Raw genomic sequence first — 17,059 nt, 5'->3', positions numbered from 1 at the left:
GGGGGGGGGATTCCGTAGCCATGGTCCAATCCAGGGGCCAGCAGGATTGTTTTTAGAAGCCAGCTCCATTTACAACAACTAAAAGAAAACCTCATAAGTAAAGTTGCCAGCTGTACTTTTTAAGACACAGTGGCTACTTGGCTCCTGGGATTTATCCAGCCCTGCTGTAAGTGATGGTAAATCTCTCTGGTGGGGACAGAACCATCAACAACAAAAATAAGTAAGGGGGGCGGGGGGAGAAACCTGAGGTTTCCATTGCTGTCTGTGCCTTCCTGTTCTGGTGATCCCTGCTTGCATCATTTTCTTGTCTTGGTGGCACAGCGATCAAAAAGTGAGGAAAAACGTCTCCAGTGGCGACACAAACCAACAACACAATACATAAACGTTCCTGAATTTCTACTTGAACTTCACACTTTAAAATATACTATAGCGGAGCATGAACTTAAAAAGAACATTGCCAGAACAGTTCCCATCTTTCCTAAAATCTTTTGCCTCAGATGGTTTGTTTAAAGAGACATTGTCAGTTCTCTAAAGATTTTTAAGCTGCACTATTTCAATAGAAGACAGCCGATTGGCTGCAGCTAAGAATTATCATATGGGGTCCTTCAACAAAAATCACTGTGTAAAAAGGAGGATCACCGACGGGGCCACACACTGTTCACATTTAAAACTCTGTACGGTCGGATTTACCATATCAGTTGAATTGACGGAAATTCTAACCATGGGTGGCCCTACCTACCAGCTCAAACTGACAAACTGAAGGAGCCAGGCAGAAAAGTATCGGTTTAAGGCCTCATTCACACCAGATGCAGTGCGTTCCGGCCCGAACGCACTGCCTCGCATTGCAGCCAGCTCACTTTTTTTGTGGGGCAGGAGGAGGAGTGGTGGGCCATTGAAGTGAATGGCACCGTAGCTACGCCCTCCGGCCGCAATGCGCTTGGCCGCACGGGATCGCAAGGCACATAATGCTTGGGGTCCGGTGCGATCAAAATAGTGCTCACTTCAATGGCCCGCCACGCCCCCTCCTGCCCCACAAAAAAAGTGAGCCGGCCACAATGCGAGGCAGTGCGTTCTGCCCAGAATTTGGCCGGAACGCACTGCATCTGGTGTGAACGAGGCCTAACGGTGACTGCAGCCGATTAGCGCCAGCTGTCTTTATACAATAGACCGCTGGGGAGATTTCTCCATCCACGCTCCTTGCCCGGAGTTCTTTAAGTCGCATCCAAAATAGTTTTACGGTAAGCATTAGAAAAATAATACAGTTTACCTTAAACCACGCCATTTGAGATGGTTGGACTAAGGGTTAATACACAGAAGAAAAACAATTATGAAACCTTACTTGTAGCATTTACGTTTCCCCTCTGAAATCAATTTCTGTTCTGTGTTTTCAACAAAAGATTACAGTGCAGCAACTTAAGCTCTGGTCTGCATAACCGTGTACATATTCTGCTGACAGATGCACAACAGGCATTTACTCACTGTTCCTAATAGCTATGCGAGACTGGAAATTCTAATTACAGAACTGCAGTTGAGGTTTTATGGTGTGATTATAATCTGTAATACATACATTAATGGACGATTGATGGTAAAAACATCTATATTAAGCAGAGCAGGGATGTGTGACATAGCACGCCAGGATTCAGGTGATATGTTGCAATGCAAGCAATAAATACATTGCATGATCAAAGTTTCATGATATTATTCACCTCATTTCGCTCGTTTGTCTCCTAACTGCTTAAACAACCTATCATCAAACACGGCTATTAAGGAATAGGAACGTGGCAAAGCTATATGGAGCTTGTCATGTGATTGCAACAACACTACTACAACATTTACATAGTATTTTGAAAGAGTCCACCCTGTTATTAAGTGTAGATCAATCAATCTGGTCTGTGGTACCGAATTCTAGCCTGTTGCAGGTTACTCAATGTTACTCAACGTTACTATGGTATGTGCATACCTCCAGCTCTCCTTGGTCCCATATTTAGCTCAGAATACACGAGTACACAGAGAACATTGACCTCTATGCAATCATCTTCTATTCACGTCTGAAGTGAGAATTAAAATCTGGAACAGTTAAGGACAGCTCTAACACAATATCCGCTTTCAATACGCTCATTTTTAATTCTTATTATTATAAACAGTAGATCTAAAAATTGTGTTTCGTTTACTTCAGAAATTCCCACCCTTTCAGTCACAGCACCCTTGGAGGGCTCGTTCTCACTTATCGCGCTGACCTAATTTTTACTGCATCGGTTCAACGCAGGTCACCAAAAGGACACCTAGAATACCACTGTTTATGTGTCCCATTCACACCATAATGTGGGTGTCATGGGCAGTGCATGGAGATAAAATGCAAATATACTACATTTTATTGCACTGGATGGCAACGCTTGGTGCGAAGACCTGAATGGAGTGTACACATTGTACATTGCACACAAAGTTAATATGATGTATTACACATTGCTGGAACTGTCATTTTTTTTAAATTAAACTTTATGTGGAGTGTAGAATGAGGAGAATGAACTAGCCCAGGGCTCAACATTACAGGTCCTGAGCTACTAGCCAGGCCTTAAAAGTTACTCGCCACCAGTTGCCTTGCATAACACAAACACACACACAGGGCACAAGCCGCACCAGCACAACACACAGAGCATTACACATACAGCCCCAGCACAACGCAAAGGACATTACACATACAGCCCCAGCACAACACACAGAGCAATACACATACAGCCCCAGCACAACACACAGAGCAATACACATACAGCCCCAGCACAACACACAGAGCAATACACATACAGCCCCAGCTCAAAACACATCAAGCACAACCCCCAGAGCAATACACATACAGCCACGGCACAGAGCAATACACATACAGCCACGGCACAGAGCAATACACATACAGCCACAGCACAATGCACAGAGCAATACACATACAGCCACAGCACAATGCACAGAGCATTACACATACAGCCACAGCACAATGCACAGAGCATTACACATACAGCCACAGCACAACGCATAGGACATTACACATACAGCCACAGCACATCACATAGGACATTACAGTGGCCTGACACTTGAGATTAAGCCATGCATGACTGACAGTCACAAGAAGGACAGAGGAAAATGCATCATGGGATTTGTAGTTTCACAAGAGCTGTAAAGCCAATCTTTAGCTACCCCTGCTATAAACCATATCATTCTTCAAACACCATCCACCTTTTATAATTAAAATAAGTCCTTGAGCTCCAGTCAAGTGGCTTTGCTTATGCTGAAAGGAAGCGATTGCTCAGTCTTTTCTCTCCCATGTATCAAACTGAAACTCTAACTCTGAAGCAAGTCACAAGGTGCTGCCATATTAGCAGAGACAATAACCGACTCTGCTGTCATGGCAGCAGCAGGATCATCTCTATCTATGGACTATCGCAGAATGACAATTTATTGCAGACTTAAATACATCCAACTTATTTATGCGATAAAAGGCATTTCTGAGCCCTACACTTGTTGCATAGCCTGGTACCCTTAAAATGGAACTCCAGCCACACCGATTTTTTCATCTAACAGAGTGGATAAGAATTAACAATTGTTGGGGTTTTATTGTCGTGTGCCTTTTGGAGATGCCTTCAACTTTTAACATGGTCACCGAGACAGGGAGTAAGGGGGTATAAAGCATAATAAAAAGCCTAAATGGCTGGAGCACCACTGTAAAGTCATAGAAACCCAACTGTGGCGTCATAGATTTCTGCATAAAGTCAGGATGAAAGGTCAGCCGCAGATCATACACCAGTAATCATAAATCCAAGTCAGCCATGGCAGTTACTATATACAAGTTAGCTACAAATAGGGCCTATAGCTACAATCAACCTACAAGCTTCTTTTTTTTCCTCACACATTTACTACAAGCTTCTCTTTTTTTCCCCCCTCACACACATATAAATGTATTTTTCTAACAAACCCATTGCACACTCAGACACATGCTCAACTCCATTCATATTTAGCAGACCAGATACACCAAGCCAATTCCCCCTTCTGAAAAGTCCTACAACAGCTAAAAAATGTACACGCCAACTAAAAATATGTTCTTAGGATTTGTGCACAGACCTTCATTGTATAGCTGTGACGATTAAGACTTTGCAGCCTTCAGCTTAAAGCCGCTTCCTGCCAGCAAGCCCAGCGCACAATATAACTTTCAGGTGACTAGATTAGCATCTAAACAAGGCTATGACCACACTTAAAAAGTTTGAGCTACAGTTATTGCCAATAAATTGTTGATTCCTGCTCAAATGGGTACATTTTTCCAACTGTCAGATGACTTTGTTGAAAGGGAATGTTTGAGTCTATTGTGTGCTGCCCCGTTTCTCAATGGACCAGCACGCAATCAAACCAGAAAAAGATAATGGGAGCTTTTCACATCTAGGTTTAAGGGTCCCCCCTCACTTTTGTACGGGTGTTAATGCACATATTTTCTGCTTAAAGACATCCTTCAAAAGCACAAAAAAACTACACCTGCAGTATGCTTGCCACAGCAGAACACCACAATGTATGGTATGTGCGCTGTGGTACGCTCCAACACGGGTGCATCTCGGCTACTATATGTGTGCAAAACAATGCACATAGCACCACCCCAGTGCACATGTGGAGCCTACCAAAAACTATCCTGATATCAACTACATAGGAAATATATCAAATAGCATTATTGTGGGAACAGGTCAGTGACTATAACTTGCTATGCAGGTGACAGGAAACTACAATAGTAGCTAGCCACTGGAACAATATGAAACTGTTCACAATCACTGTGATCCATCATTCATGTAGCAACTTGCAGTCTGTCACTTGTTACAATGCCTGCTATCGGACATGGGTTATTAGCAGCAGTCCACAGTTATGTAATAGAGCTACATAACGTTTCCCCTGAATAGACCATGGGTAGGCAACCTTGGCACTCCAGCTGTTGTGGAACTACAAGTCCAATGAGGCATTGCAAGATTCTGACTTGCAGAGGCATAATGGGATTTGCAGTTTTATCGCAGCTGGAGTGCCAAGGTCGCCCAACCCTGGAATAGGCTAATAGCACTAAAGGGCCAAAGAAAAAAAAGAGCATTTTATTTTCTCCATGAGTAGGCTTCAGCACCAAAACCAGACTATGGTGGAATCTATGAATAAGCCTACGGGTGAAACATGTGAGAGGTTGTAGTTGGTTGGGGGTGTGCAGTGCTGGCAATTGTTGCTTTATACACGTTTTTCACAGTTATACTGGATTTGCTGTGAATTTTAATTAAGTCTGAAGTATTGGAAATCTCTGGATAGTGCGGTCTGTTCATATACTACTACAGACTATGGTGGCGCTATACAGAGTAACAAAAAAGTACAGATCCACTGCATCCTGCTGCATTCATTTTGAAGAGATGTATTAAGCCGTGTATAGACAATTCAAATTTTGTTTGAAAATGTTTGTTCAATTTTCTAATAGTTAATGTGGTCAAATGGACGATTGTAAACAATATTCTAACAATGAAAGTGGCTTTGTTTTGGGCAAACTCCATCCATACCAAAATCGAATGACAGAATCAAAACAAAGATTTTCATCAAGTCTCTGATGGCATTATCAAATGTTCTTATGAGATTTTTCATACAAAATTCTAACTGTGTATGACCCAGCTTTACTTACTTTTAGTGCTCATGTGTCCAAGATCCAAGGATGTGATAACTCAGGGCATGTGCTCTAAATCATCACAAAGTACAGTATAACCTTGGTGCACCCATGATGAATGCACAAAAAGCTGGCGAGATGAATATTATAATACCCTTTGCACTGTGACGAGCAGTCAGTAACACATTTTTAAATGACAATGTAACATGATGAAAATAGCAGATTCTCTGACCAATTTACATCCTAGACCAAGTTTTTTCCCCCATGGTTCACTTGCTACAACAACAAAGTTGCTGCTTTCAACTCAAGCGTCAGAACCCTTTGTACTGGGTAAAAGTAATTTGCTGCATAATGCCACCTTAAGTAGCCTGGATAGAGATGGCAGAGTTTTCAGATTAGGCCAAACAGTGCCTTTTATTGTATGTGGCTAGTTTAGCATTGCCAAGCTAATTAGCTAAACAAACACCAATTAATGTAGGGCCGTGAAAAGTGACAGGCAGGAGACAATGAATGAGAAGAGCCACACTTGACAGCTACAGCAACACCCAAAGCTGCTCACATCAGTAGACTTTTTTTTCTTTTTCGTGGGCAGTGGATTTGGTGTAATCAACTAAAATAACTACCTTTGGTGCTAAACTTATTACAGTGATTACAAAGAGTTGAATGTGAAAAGGTGAAAGTATAGAGACATTTAGATGTCTTCCTCAGTGAACTCAACACACAGGGGTGTGGGTATTGTTAGAGACTCGTACACAAACCCACACGTAGGATGAACTGGAAGGGCCTGCGTCTTTATTCAACCTTAACAAAACGTGCACACGTAGGTTGAACTGAATGGTCCTGTGTCTTTATTCAACCTGGACAACTATGCAACTATGAAAATATGAATAGTCTCCATACATGTAAGAAAATAATAGCGTGGTCCAGATGATAGAGGCCTGATCGGCTTGCCTCCCACCTTTGCAGAGAACATGGATTGACCGATTTCAAGAGAAGAATACATTATTTGGGAATGGTCTTTTCCATAGACAAATGTTCTTGTTCCCTAAGGATTAGGCCAGCATTGGTGGTGTCTTTATAACAACACAGAATTGGCTGGTGTGCTCATATACGATTATGCCTACAACAGGGCTGGACAAATCCCAGGAGCCAGAGCTCCATAAAATTCACACCTGGCGTCTGACTTTTGAGGTTTTCTCAATGTTGTCAATGAAGCTGGCTCCTGCATCGGACAGATTGGTTTCCGAGTCCCATATTAACTTGTCCACTCCTGGTCTACAGTATTGATGACTGATCTGCAGCAGTCATGTCTACCAGCTGTCAATCTTTGTCTACAGAAGGCCACAGACATAACAGGGTGGTCAGACAATCCGGTGCAATGCATCTACACTCAACAGGTAGAGTGTTCCACAAACTCGTATACTTCTCAAAGTGCACAAGTGACTTCTGAGGTGGAAGGGAGAACAGGTTCTCATCCATTGACGATGGAGCTGTAGGTCATGAAATAATTGACTGACAACCATGGACATCCAGATCAGTCTCCTATAATCTCACATCTATAGTTACCTTGTGGTACAGTAAACTACAACATAGGAATACTATGGGGCTCATTTCTAAAACAGGAAGAAAAAGCACCAACTAGACAATTTGGGGCATATTTATATAAAACAGTGACTCTGCCATTTACTGCAGGTGAATCCCCCAGATACACGTGTTTTAAATAACAGCAACTGATTCAAAACCAGTGAATGTTTGCTGAAAGTCACATTCACTGCTTAATAAATAGACCCCGTTATGCATTTCATCCATTCAAGAGCACCAACAAATTGTGCAGAACTTTCTAGTGTCCGAGAACCATTGACACCAGTCTCTGCTGGATGGAGCTTATTATCTTATGGCCCTACAGTCACAATACAGGAACTAAGGCCAATTTGGGTGGAAGCCAATTGACCTATCAGAATGTAGCTGGATTGTGGAGGAAACCAAAGCACCACCACAAACTCATTTAAAGCCCATCTCCAGGCAAACAAAAAGGAGTACCCCTTCAGTGTGGATACCCCCACACTGCAAGGGATAAGTGCTCGTTTATGCCTAGGTGGTTGGAGTAAAGCAGATTTACTTACCTGGCCGTCGCTCCGGCCGGCTCCCTTTGGTATGCTGGAGCGGTCCCCACAGCCTCTGCTTCCCTTTACTCCAATGGTCTAATGTCATCATGCCTCATGTTAGGTTCTATAGACCTGCATTAGATGTGAGGACGCCGAGGGACATTCGAGAGGCGGGAAAAGAGGACATCGCTGACCGCCAGGGAAGTGGGGATCAGGTAAGTAAATGTGGTTTTCTCCAGCCCCTACAAAAAAATGAGCACTTAACCCTTGCAGTGTGGGGGTAGCCTCACCACAAGGGCACTTTGCCTGGAGATGGGCTTTAAATGCAAACTGAATCCAGCAACACAGTGCTGCAAAATAACGGTGCCAACAATTTGCCAGGTTGTCCCTCGTTGTTTTCCAACCACCCAAAAAAGTTTTCCGGTTCATGAGATTCACTTTCACTTTTAAAGAGAGATAGAAACAGGCTTGAGGAAGTATACTTCTACTGCACCTCCTACGGAACCTGGGAGTGCTGTGGATTTCTTGAAACACATTAAAGAAGAACGCTGGGAAACATTATTCTTGCCCCTTGCAGTGTGAGGGGAGCCCTCTAGTCCTCTTTTCCATCTACTTGTGAGCATAACAAGGTTATACTCACCCGATCCTCAGAGCGGGCTGGTTGTTAAGCTGGCCATACACCTATAGATTATCTGCAGGTTTTCTGTGGTCAGATGGAAAAAGTGCAACAGATTCCTCCATCTACGCTAAACTGTGTGGATGGAGGAATCTCCCACTGGGCCAAGCTTAAGTATCTTGCTAGTTGGCCCCGCTGGCTCTCAAAATACCCGAACAATGTCTGCACCCAATCATGTATTTTGACAGCCAGCGGGGCTGACTAGCAAGATACTGAAGCTTGGCCCAGTGGGAGATTCCTCCATCCACACAGTTTAGCGTAGATGGAGGAATCTGTTGCACTTTTTCCATCTGGCCATAGAAAATCTGCAGATAATCTATAGGTGTATGGCCAGCTTTAGACTGGTCCTTCCAGCCTCGCTCCCCCACTGCTCCAGAGGTCTAAGGCACCAGGAGTCATCATGTCTTATACACTGTATGGAATGTGGGGACACTGAGGGACGTACCACGCTGCACTAGAGAAGAAGAGAGGCTGGAGGAAGCACTCTAACAGCCAGCCAGCTATGAGGTTCAGGCGAGTATAACTTTGTTATTTCACCCTAGACAAAAACAAGCACTTAACCTTTGCAGTAAGGGGGGGTACTGTGGAAGGGTCAGGAATAACTTTTCCCGGAGTTCTTCTTTAAGGTAAATTCAATGAACGGACTTTTGCCCCGCTGCAGTGTGCTTTATACACTTACTACGAAGTACAGCAACCCCGGCCAACCAGATAGGAACAAGGGGACTTCTAATTGGCTGCACTTCAGAATACCTAAGACCCAATCACCCTTTTAGATTGTAAGCCCTCAGGGGCAGGGACTTCCGTACCATCTTGTCTTGAATTGTATTGTGATTGTAATGTCTGCCCTATATTGTAAGGCGCTGCGCACATTGTTGGCGCTATATAAATCCTGCGTAATAATAATGGTGTGTTATGGAGAAGTTCCCTGAGGATGATGATGAAGTTCTTGTAGTTTCACTAATCTAATCAGAAGAAAGGAATCTATTATTAAAGCTGAACTCTTCAGTCTTCTCTCCTGTACTGAAATGTCTTACTCCGACCTCACTGCACACTGTGACCACCTCATATGGTGCATTAGAAGCTGCAGCCAGAGAGAGAGCCCTGCTCATTTGCTGGCTGGATCTTTCCTCCCCAGCCTACTCACTTCATTCATTAGATTTCAATCCTTTCCATCGTGGGGGCTTAGCACCACACGTGGGCATTGACCTAATGTAGTCTGCACGCATATGAAATCTCCTCCAGACTGATCCCTAGCCATCAAGCCATTGTGATATTTGCATAACTTCTCTCAAGAGCCACCGCACTGCTTGCATCAAGTCTCTTGAGAGAAGTACTGCTGCAGAATACTGTAATGTTGAGAAAGCCATGCACAGCACCCTGCTGACCTGTCCCACTAGCTATAATCGGCCTGTATTGCATAAAGAAGCACAGAGACCCAGTGATGACATTACTGGCTCTGAAAGAAGATATGTAACAAAAACAGAAAGGTTTGATTTAAAAACGCAATCAGCACATTGATGACGGGAAAAGGAAAGAAAAAGGCAGATGTAAGCAGATAAAACTTCAGCTTGTGACACAAGAAGAATATAGGAAGTAATACCGTAGTACATGAAATGAGAAGAGGACGTAAAGCTGGAAATAGATCAAAGAGATAACGCAATCTGGTATACAAATAATCCAGGTCTGTCAGTATATAGATGACATACAAAGCCCTCAACCATTATATAGCGGGTCCGTGTACAGTAACAAACCTGAGCACCATATCACAAAGGATGGTATGAGGATCACATAGACTCCTACATAACCCCCCTTGTCCCAGCAATCAGACAGATCACAATAAACTTCCTATAGTGGTCTCAGCACAAATTGCTCCAACCTAGGCAGTAAGGTCCAGCAACTAGATGGAAATCAATGTATGTGTCCCTGAGGACATCCATTGTAGAAAGGCTTGAGCGAAGCAGAAAAATGCCCTGCCATTAAGTTTCAGCCTAAGAAGCAATGTATGCATATGGTATAGAGCAGCCCCCCCTGTAAGCCCTCCCCCAAACACAGGCCCATTCCATGCCCTGCACAAACAAAAGGCCATCCTATAGCTAGAATCCCAGCTTGCGTTCTCTATGCATTGCACACCCTGCTAGCAGCTGAAATGTCATTACAAAGCCCACAGCAGCCATCCCTGGCACAGCTCCTATGCCCAGGCCTCTGGCCCACCCCACCCGCACCGTGCACGGCCCCTTGCAGGCCGATGGGCCCCAGCACTGGAGAAGAAGAAAGCGAAGAATGGAGGCTACTTACGTGAAAACAAAAAACAAAGTGGTGGATCCCACTAGTAAGGCAGCTGCAGTGGAGACAGGGATGTATTTGGTCGGTTTAAACCTTTTTCCAGTGCTGCTGGGCATTCTGTAGGTTACACATCACTAGTCAGATCCTAAGAGAGAGGCACCAGGGGGGGAGAGAGGGGCACTGACCGCACGATCCACGGAGGAGGGAGACACACTCACTCACACACACAGTGAATGGGGAGGGGGAGAAGGAGACAGACATACAGGGAACAGCTGACCTGATCGCACAGGAAATCCCACCCAGCTGAGCCCAGCCCTCTGCCAGATGACGGCTTAAGGTGGAACCGGCATCTACAACACGGCATTCCTACTATAGGACTCACACCGTACTGATCATCTCATTAATGTATCACCCAACTCTATGGGAGCCAGAACTCCATATTACACCGCCACTGCAACCCATGACGGACATTGCTGGGAGAATGATACCGAGCTCTGACTTTAGCTGCCATTGTGGTGGAGTTTTGAAGACTAGGACAGCCAGGTCACAACACAGTTACAGCACACCGTAGTTTACTTCTGCTTTAACAACTCAGTCATCCTCTGGAGGTGTCTCCATGACTGTGCCCCCTAGAGGCGGCTCCATGACTGTGCCCCCTTAGAGGTGTCTCCATGACTGTGCCCCCTTAGAGGTGTCTCCATGACTGTGCCCCCTAAAGTCGTCTCCATGACTGTGCCCCCCTAGAAGCGTCTCCATGACTGAGCCCCCCTAGAGGCGTGGCCATGACTGTGCCCTCTAGAGGCGTCGCCATGACTGTGCCTCCTAGGGGCGTCTCAATGACTATGTTTCCCCCCCAAAGGTATCTCCATGACTCTAGCCCCCCCTAGAGGTATCGCCATGACTCTAGCCCCCCCTAGAGGTATCGCCATGACTCTAGCCCCCCCTAGAGGTATCGCCATGACTCTAGCCCCCCCTAGAGGTATCGCCATGACTCTAGCCCCCCCTAGAGGTATCGCCATGACTCTAGCCCCCCCTAGAGGTATCGCCATGACTCTAGCCCCCCCTAGAGGTATCGCCATGACTCTAGCCCCCCCTAGAGGTATCGCCATGACTCTAGCCCCCCCTAGAGGTATCGCCATGACTCTAGCCCCCCCTAGAGGTATCGCCATGACTCTAGCCCCCCCTAGAGGTATCGCCATGACTCTAGCCCCCCCTAGAGGTATCGCCATGACTCTAGCCCCCCCTAGAGGTATCGCCATGACTCTAGCCCCCCCTAGAGGTATCGCCATGACTCTAGCCCCCCCTAGAGGTATCGCCATGACTCTAGCCCCCCCTAGAGGTATCGCCATGACTCTAGCCCCCTTTGAGGTATCGAAAACACATTTTAATTTTATGGTACCCAAAAGAATATCTAAAGTTACTCACAATATGGCAGTAAATGGTCAGTCCTATCAAACCTGTTATATCAGTTGTTGGTAGACGTTAAAGTAAATCTGCAGCTTTCATGTGATCAGAGGTCATTGATGCCCAGACCAAATTTAGCAGCGTCAACAGTTAGCTTAAAGCGGAAGTAAACTGTTTTTTGTTTGTTTTAAATGCTGACAGGTAGGTTCTGTATGTCTCGTGTGTCATAAGTGCTTCTCCCTGTCTGTTAGTGGGTTTTTGTTTTTTGTGTGTGTACTGAACCACGCATGTGAATTCAGTGTGCCTCCCGTGCACATGTGCAGGAGTCATTCCTGCCAATCAAAACGGGTGAAGACTCCACACCCAGAAGCAGACCAGGTGAAAATGGAACTGACGGTGATGGAGGGCAGCATGGACATCGCATGTGCTGGAGGGGATCGCTTTGCTAGGTACGTGTGCCATAATATACAAATATGCCAAATACCTTACGGCAAAAATCTGGGGGCCCAAATTTTTACAATTTTTCTGGGTAGTTTACTTCTGCTTTAACAACTCTTCGACTGGTTTGCATACCGAAATAGTTGTATACATATCTTTAGGAAGTTTGTATTTGGTACACTGTTCTCAACTCTGCTCTGTTTTTCTTATAGGCTGACAAATACCCCCAAAAACGTTAAAAAATTAAATGTGTTCTTCTTAATGGTGCAACTGTATCTGACAGTTGCAATATTAAATAGATGGCACTGCAGATGAACATAAGGCAGACTGAAGGCTTTCATTTTTGTCAATGGAGCCTCCAGCCTGCATGTAATCACTATGCCAGTTGATAGAGAAATGATATGATCGTGAACCACTTGAAATGGTTTTTCATTGTCAACGTGGAACCCAAATGTAACTGAGAGCAAGCAACTGTGCAAAGTGTTCATTAAAGTGTCCTTCCTGCTATGGAGTGATGACAGTCAAATTGTGTTCCCGTGTTGTTCCACATGCCCCTGGAGACTACAGACAGTTGTGGGGACACACATTGGGCACGGTTCTCTGCTGACACTTTAGGGGTCACAGAAGCAAATACAGGCGTATGGGCATACATGTACATACAGTCCTATGGGCAACAATACACAACAGCTGGGGCTCCCAGTGCTGAAAATACTGACTTATTTTACACTGCACATGCGTGGTTCAGTGCACGCAAACAACAAAAAAAACACTAACAGACAGGGAGAAGCATTTATGACACACGAGACATACAGAACCTACCTGTCCGCATTTAAAAAAACAAAAAACAGTTTACTTCCGCTTTAAGTTAGCCGACTTATATTGAAGCTGCTAAATTTGGTCTGGGCCTCAATGACCTCTGATCACATGAAAGCTGCAGATTTACAAAGACTGAAAAACTACTTTAATTACATTAACATGTTTAAGTTTACATAAGATTTTACTGGTTGAGGAAAGATCTACTTTAACATCTACCAACAACTGATATAACAGGTTTGATTGGAGTGACCATTTACTGCCAAATTGTGAATAACTTAGATATTCTTTTGGGTACCATCAAAATTAAATGTGTTTCTGATACCTCTAGGGGGGGCTAGAGTTGTGGAGATGCCTCCAGGGGGGCTAGAGTGGTGGAGATGCCTCCAGGAGGGCTAGAGTGGTGGAGATGCCTCCAGGGGGGCTAGAGTGGTGGAGATGCCTTCAGGGGGGCTAGAGTCGTGGAGATGCCTCCCTACACCTCCTATTTGTATCCATGTTAATGAGCCCTAAGAAAGCCAGCCCAGTGCAGTATGTGCATGTAGAGTAAGTAGCTTAAAGAGGTGTCAGTGATAATCAGATACAAAAATGGATGAAAAAATGGAAATAAGCATTTTACCAAAAACAAAATGGCAGTAGTTTATGATACAAAGTGCTTTAGGAAACTAAATGTCATCCAGTTAGGGTTTAAATCAGAGGTAGGCAACGTCGGCACTCTGGCTGTGGTAGTCAGCTTATGGGACTACAAGTCCCAGGAGGCATTGCAAGACTCTGAAAGCCTCAGGCATGACGGTATTTGTAGTTTCACCACAGCTGCAGTGCCGAGGTTACCTAACCTTGGTTTAGATCCACCTGACAGAGCATTATAGGTCTCGAGGAGCATATTGGTCAGATCTCTGTGTTTGAGTTCTTGAGTCAAACAATTGTTCCTGTCTTATGTTACCCAGAAACACAAAGATTGTTACCGGATGTACTCCATGTACACAGAAATGTCGAAGCTCGACAGTAGCAGACTCGCAAAGATGGAGCCTTGAATTGTTCACTTTCTAACCTCAGGAATGGGATGATCACATGTGAGCTGTGATTTCATGGCATTAATGTTTCAAGACACGTAAATAATCCCTTGTCTGCACGAAACCTACACTCATCCAAGAGTTTCACACTTGAAAAAGTGATCTCACGGGTTTCAGGTCACACCCCCTTGTCGGATGTATTTAACTCTGACTGACAGAGAAGGAACTCTGATCCATAAGGTGATCACTAGAGAACATGTGCTGATACAATTAAGTAGGCTGTTATTACTGGTCTTGCTGGATCTGTCAAGCTGATCCAATGGTTTCAATGTTTTCTGAGTCACTAATCAAGAACATGGATGGAACAACATGTATTTTTTTTATAATGTCACAACTCTAAATCTGCATATTTGTTACATACTTTCTGTTCCACAGCAAGTATTGTAGCCAAGGCAGGTAGCATTTTTAAAAGGAGATGTCAACAGCAGCCTACATTGTGTCAGCACCGGTTTCTTTTCAGATGAATCAGATTAATATGTTTTCGGCAGAACACAATTGGCTATTGTGATATAGAATGTGATTTTATCATTTATTATTACTAATAGTGTTTTTTTCTATAGCACCATCATCTCCAGTGGCAGTGTTCAAAGTAACTACTTTAGGACCCGGACCCTATTGACTAATCTCAGTGATAATAGACTATCATGGTAGATGACTGCTGTCCTTTCTCATGCACCAAAGAAGGATGGGCAAGATCCTTGTTCTGCCCAGAGGCATTGTGAAAGCCCTACTTGATCTGGGATGATGGAAAATATACTTTAATCAGCCTTTTGGAATAGGTGCTCCTAATATGAACTAAGTAGGACCCCCTATAGCCTTCAATTGTTTGTGTTATGGACTCACTGAGGGCCCATTCAGATTGTACCACTGTGTTGCGCTGTGTTCCCACATTCACTTTACCATGGGTAGCAGTGAGATGAACTGTTAACTTTAAATTGGACTGCCCACTAACCATATATTTTAATGGATGTATATTTTTTAAACACAACACACATGGTTCACGGCTGTGTGTTGGTGTGCATTTGTCTCTCGTGGATTTTGGTGTGCTGTTTATGTGCATAGGGTGCCATTCAAAATGTATGACCCTGCAACTTACCACACCATGTATCATGCATTGCAATGACACACAGCCAAAACCTGCATTTCCACATGAATAGCTGCATATTTATAAATCAAGGAATGTAACGTTCACTAAGCATTCACTGATGGTGAGTTATTGACTGTGTATTAAACCACATTGACCAGGATGATTCACCTGCAGTGAATGTTTGCCGATTGTCACATTATGTGAATGTAAGGTAATGGAGTACACCGTCACCTCTCAAATAATTCAGAGTATAGATCTCTGAAATAAACCATGGAGCATGCAGATCTTGTGAACCTTTGTTCTTAAATAGTGACAGGGTGAGCACAGAGGCTTCTCATAAACAAGTGTAGCCCCCATCACCTTCTGTGAGGTGGCTACTAAACATTTAGTGATTGCCAGGGCTGTAGTCAGCCTGGCTGGTTTATACTGGCATTATCTGGTTAATTCCGGGTGTCTGGCATTGACTGTACCCCCCTGGGTGGAGTGTGACTCTGCTGCATTGTGGGACAGCCAATGAGGGGCACTGTAAATGTATGCAGTGGGGAAGCTAGACATTCTGTGACCTGGGGCAAATGCTCAGAGTTGCTCTCCTGCTGAGGTTGTGTACTCATCTCCTGCTCATCTGGCTTTCCAATTGCTATTCGCTATACTACAAGTGGATCTGCACTAAGATGCTAAAAAGGTCTGGTGAGTCTGGTGTCTATGTCTGTTACACCCTGGATGTCTAGGACCCCTATACCCACTCTCCCCAGTGTGAAGATGTTTAAAGGAGAACTATGAGATGAGTGATTTCCAATGAGACTGTCACAGGTCGGCTCAGTAGATCGGGAGGTGAGCGAACACATACCGGGTTCGCTCACCTCTCGATCCTGTCACGGCTCTCTGCCGTGACAGGGGGAGGGGCTGGATTCCCGTCTCCGATCTGCCAGCACTGACTTGCGGAACGGACGGGGGAGGGGGCGGGTACAGCTGGCTCTGCCTCTAGATAGGCAGAGCCAGCTGTCACTCACGCAGCTGGGCGGATCCCGTCATCTACGTTGGGATCCGCTCCGGCTGCGGTGTCTCAGTATACCGCGAGCTGTAGCTCGCGGTATACTGAGCTTAGGGTAACGGGAGGACGCTAGTTTGTGTCCTCCCATTACTCTAAGGAGAACTATGGAGAAAAACACTGACCCCATAGTTCTCCTTTAATAAAAGTTATTCAGCATTGCATTACTGGAGTGGACATCAGCTGTGTGGGCACTAGAAGAAGGGCGGTTAAATGCTAATAGGGCGGCTGAAGAACCAATCCCCTAGACAGACTAGTGATGACGCGGTTATTTCAGCAGCTCCTTCGCGTGTGAACGCTACACAACAGTAGCGTAACAATCGCCATAGCGACCCATGCGGCACAGGGGGGCCCGGCCAGGGCCGCCTGGGTCGCTTTGGCATGTAAGGGTGCTGGCTGTCACTGACACAGCTCAGCAGCGGCCGCGGCGCATTTCCCCTCAAAGCCGCTGCGGAGCCGTGTCAGTGACAGCCAGC

The 17,059-nt window shown here is 44.9% G+C and overlaps 1 protein-coding gene across 1 annotated transcript in view; it reads right to left on the bottom strand.

The window, feature by feature from the left end:
* The window catches only part of ZDHHC8 (zinc finger DHHC-type containing 8), a 103,551-nt gene that overhangs the window by 81,731 nt on the left and 4,761 nt on the right, over nt 1-17,059 (bottom strand). The window contains exon 2 of the mRNA XM_018557621.1: nt 10,733-11,035. Coding sequence (XP_018413123.1) covers nt 10,733-10,836 — 104 coding nt within the window. The 5' untranslated portion in view covers nt 10,837-11,035. The remainder of the gene's footprint in view (nt 1-10,732; nt 11,036-17,059) is intronic.

Source organism: Nanorana parkeri, unplaced genomic scaffold (assembly GCF_000935625.1).
Source record: "Nanorana parkeri isolate BGI_ZX_2015 unplaced genomic scaffold, ASM93562v1 scaffold292, whole genome shotgun sequence".
Taxonomy (NCBI): domain Eukaryota; kingdom Metazoa; phylum Chordata; class Amphibia; order Anura; family Dicroglossidae; genus Nanorana; species Nanorana parkeri.
Note: the sequence above shows the minus strand (reverse complement) of the source record. Positions and strands in the feature narration are given on the sequence as shown.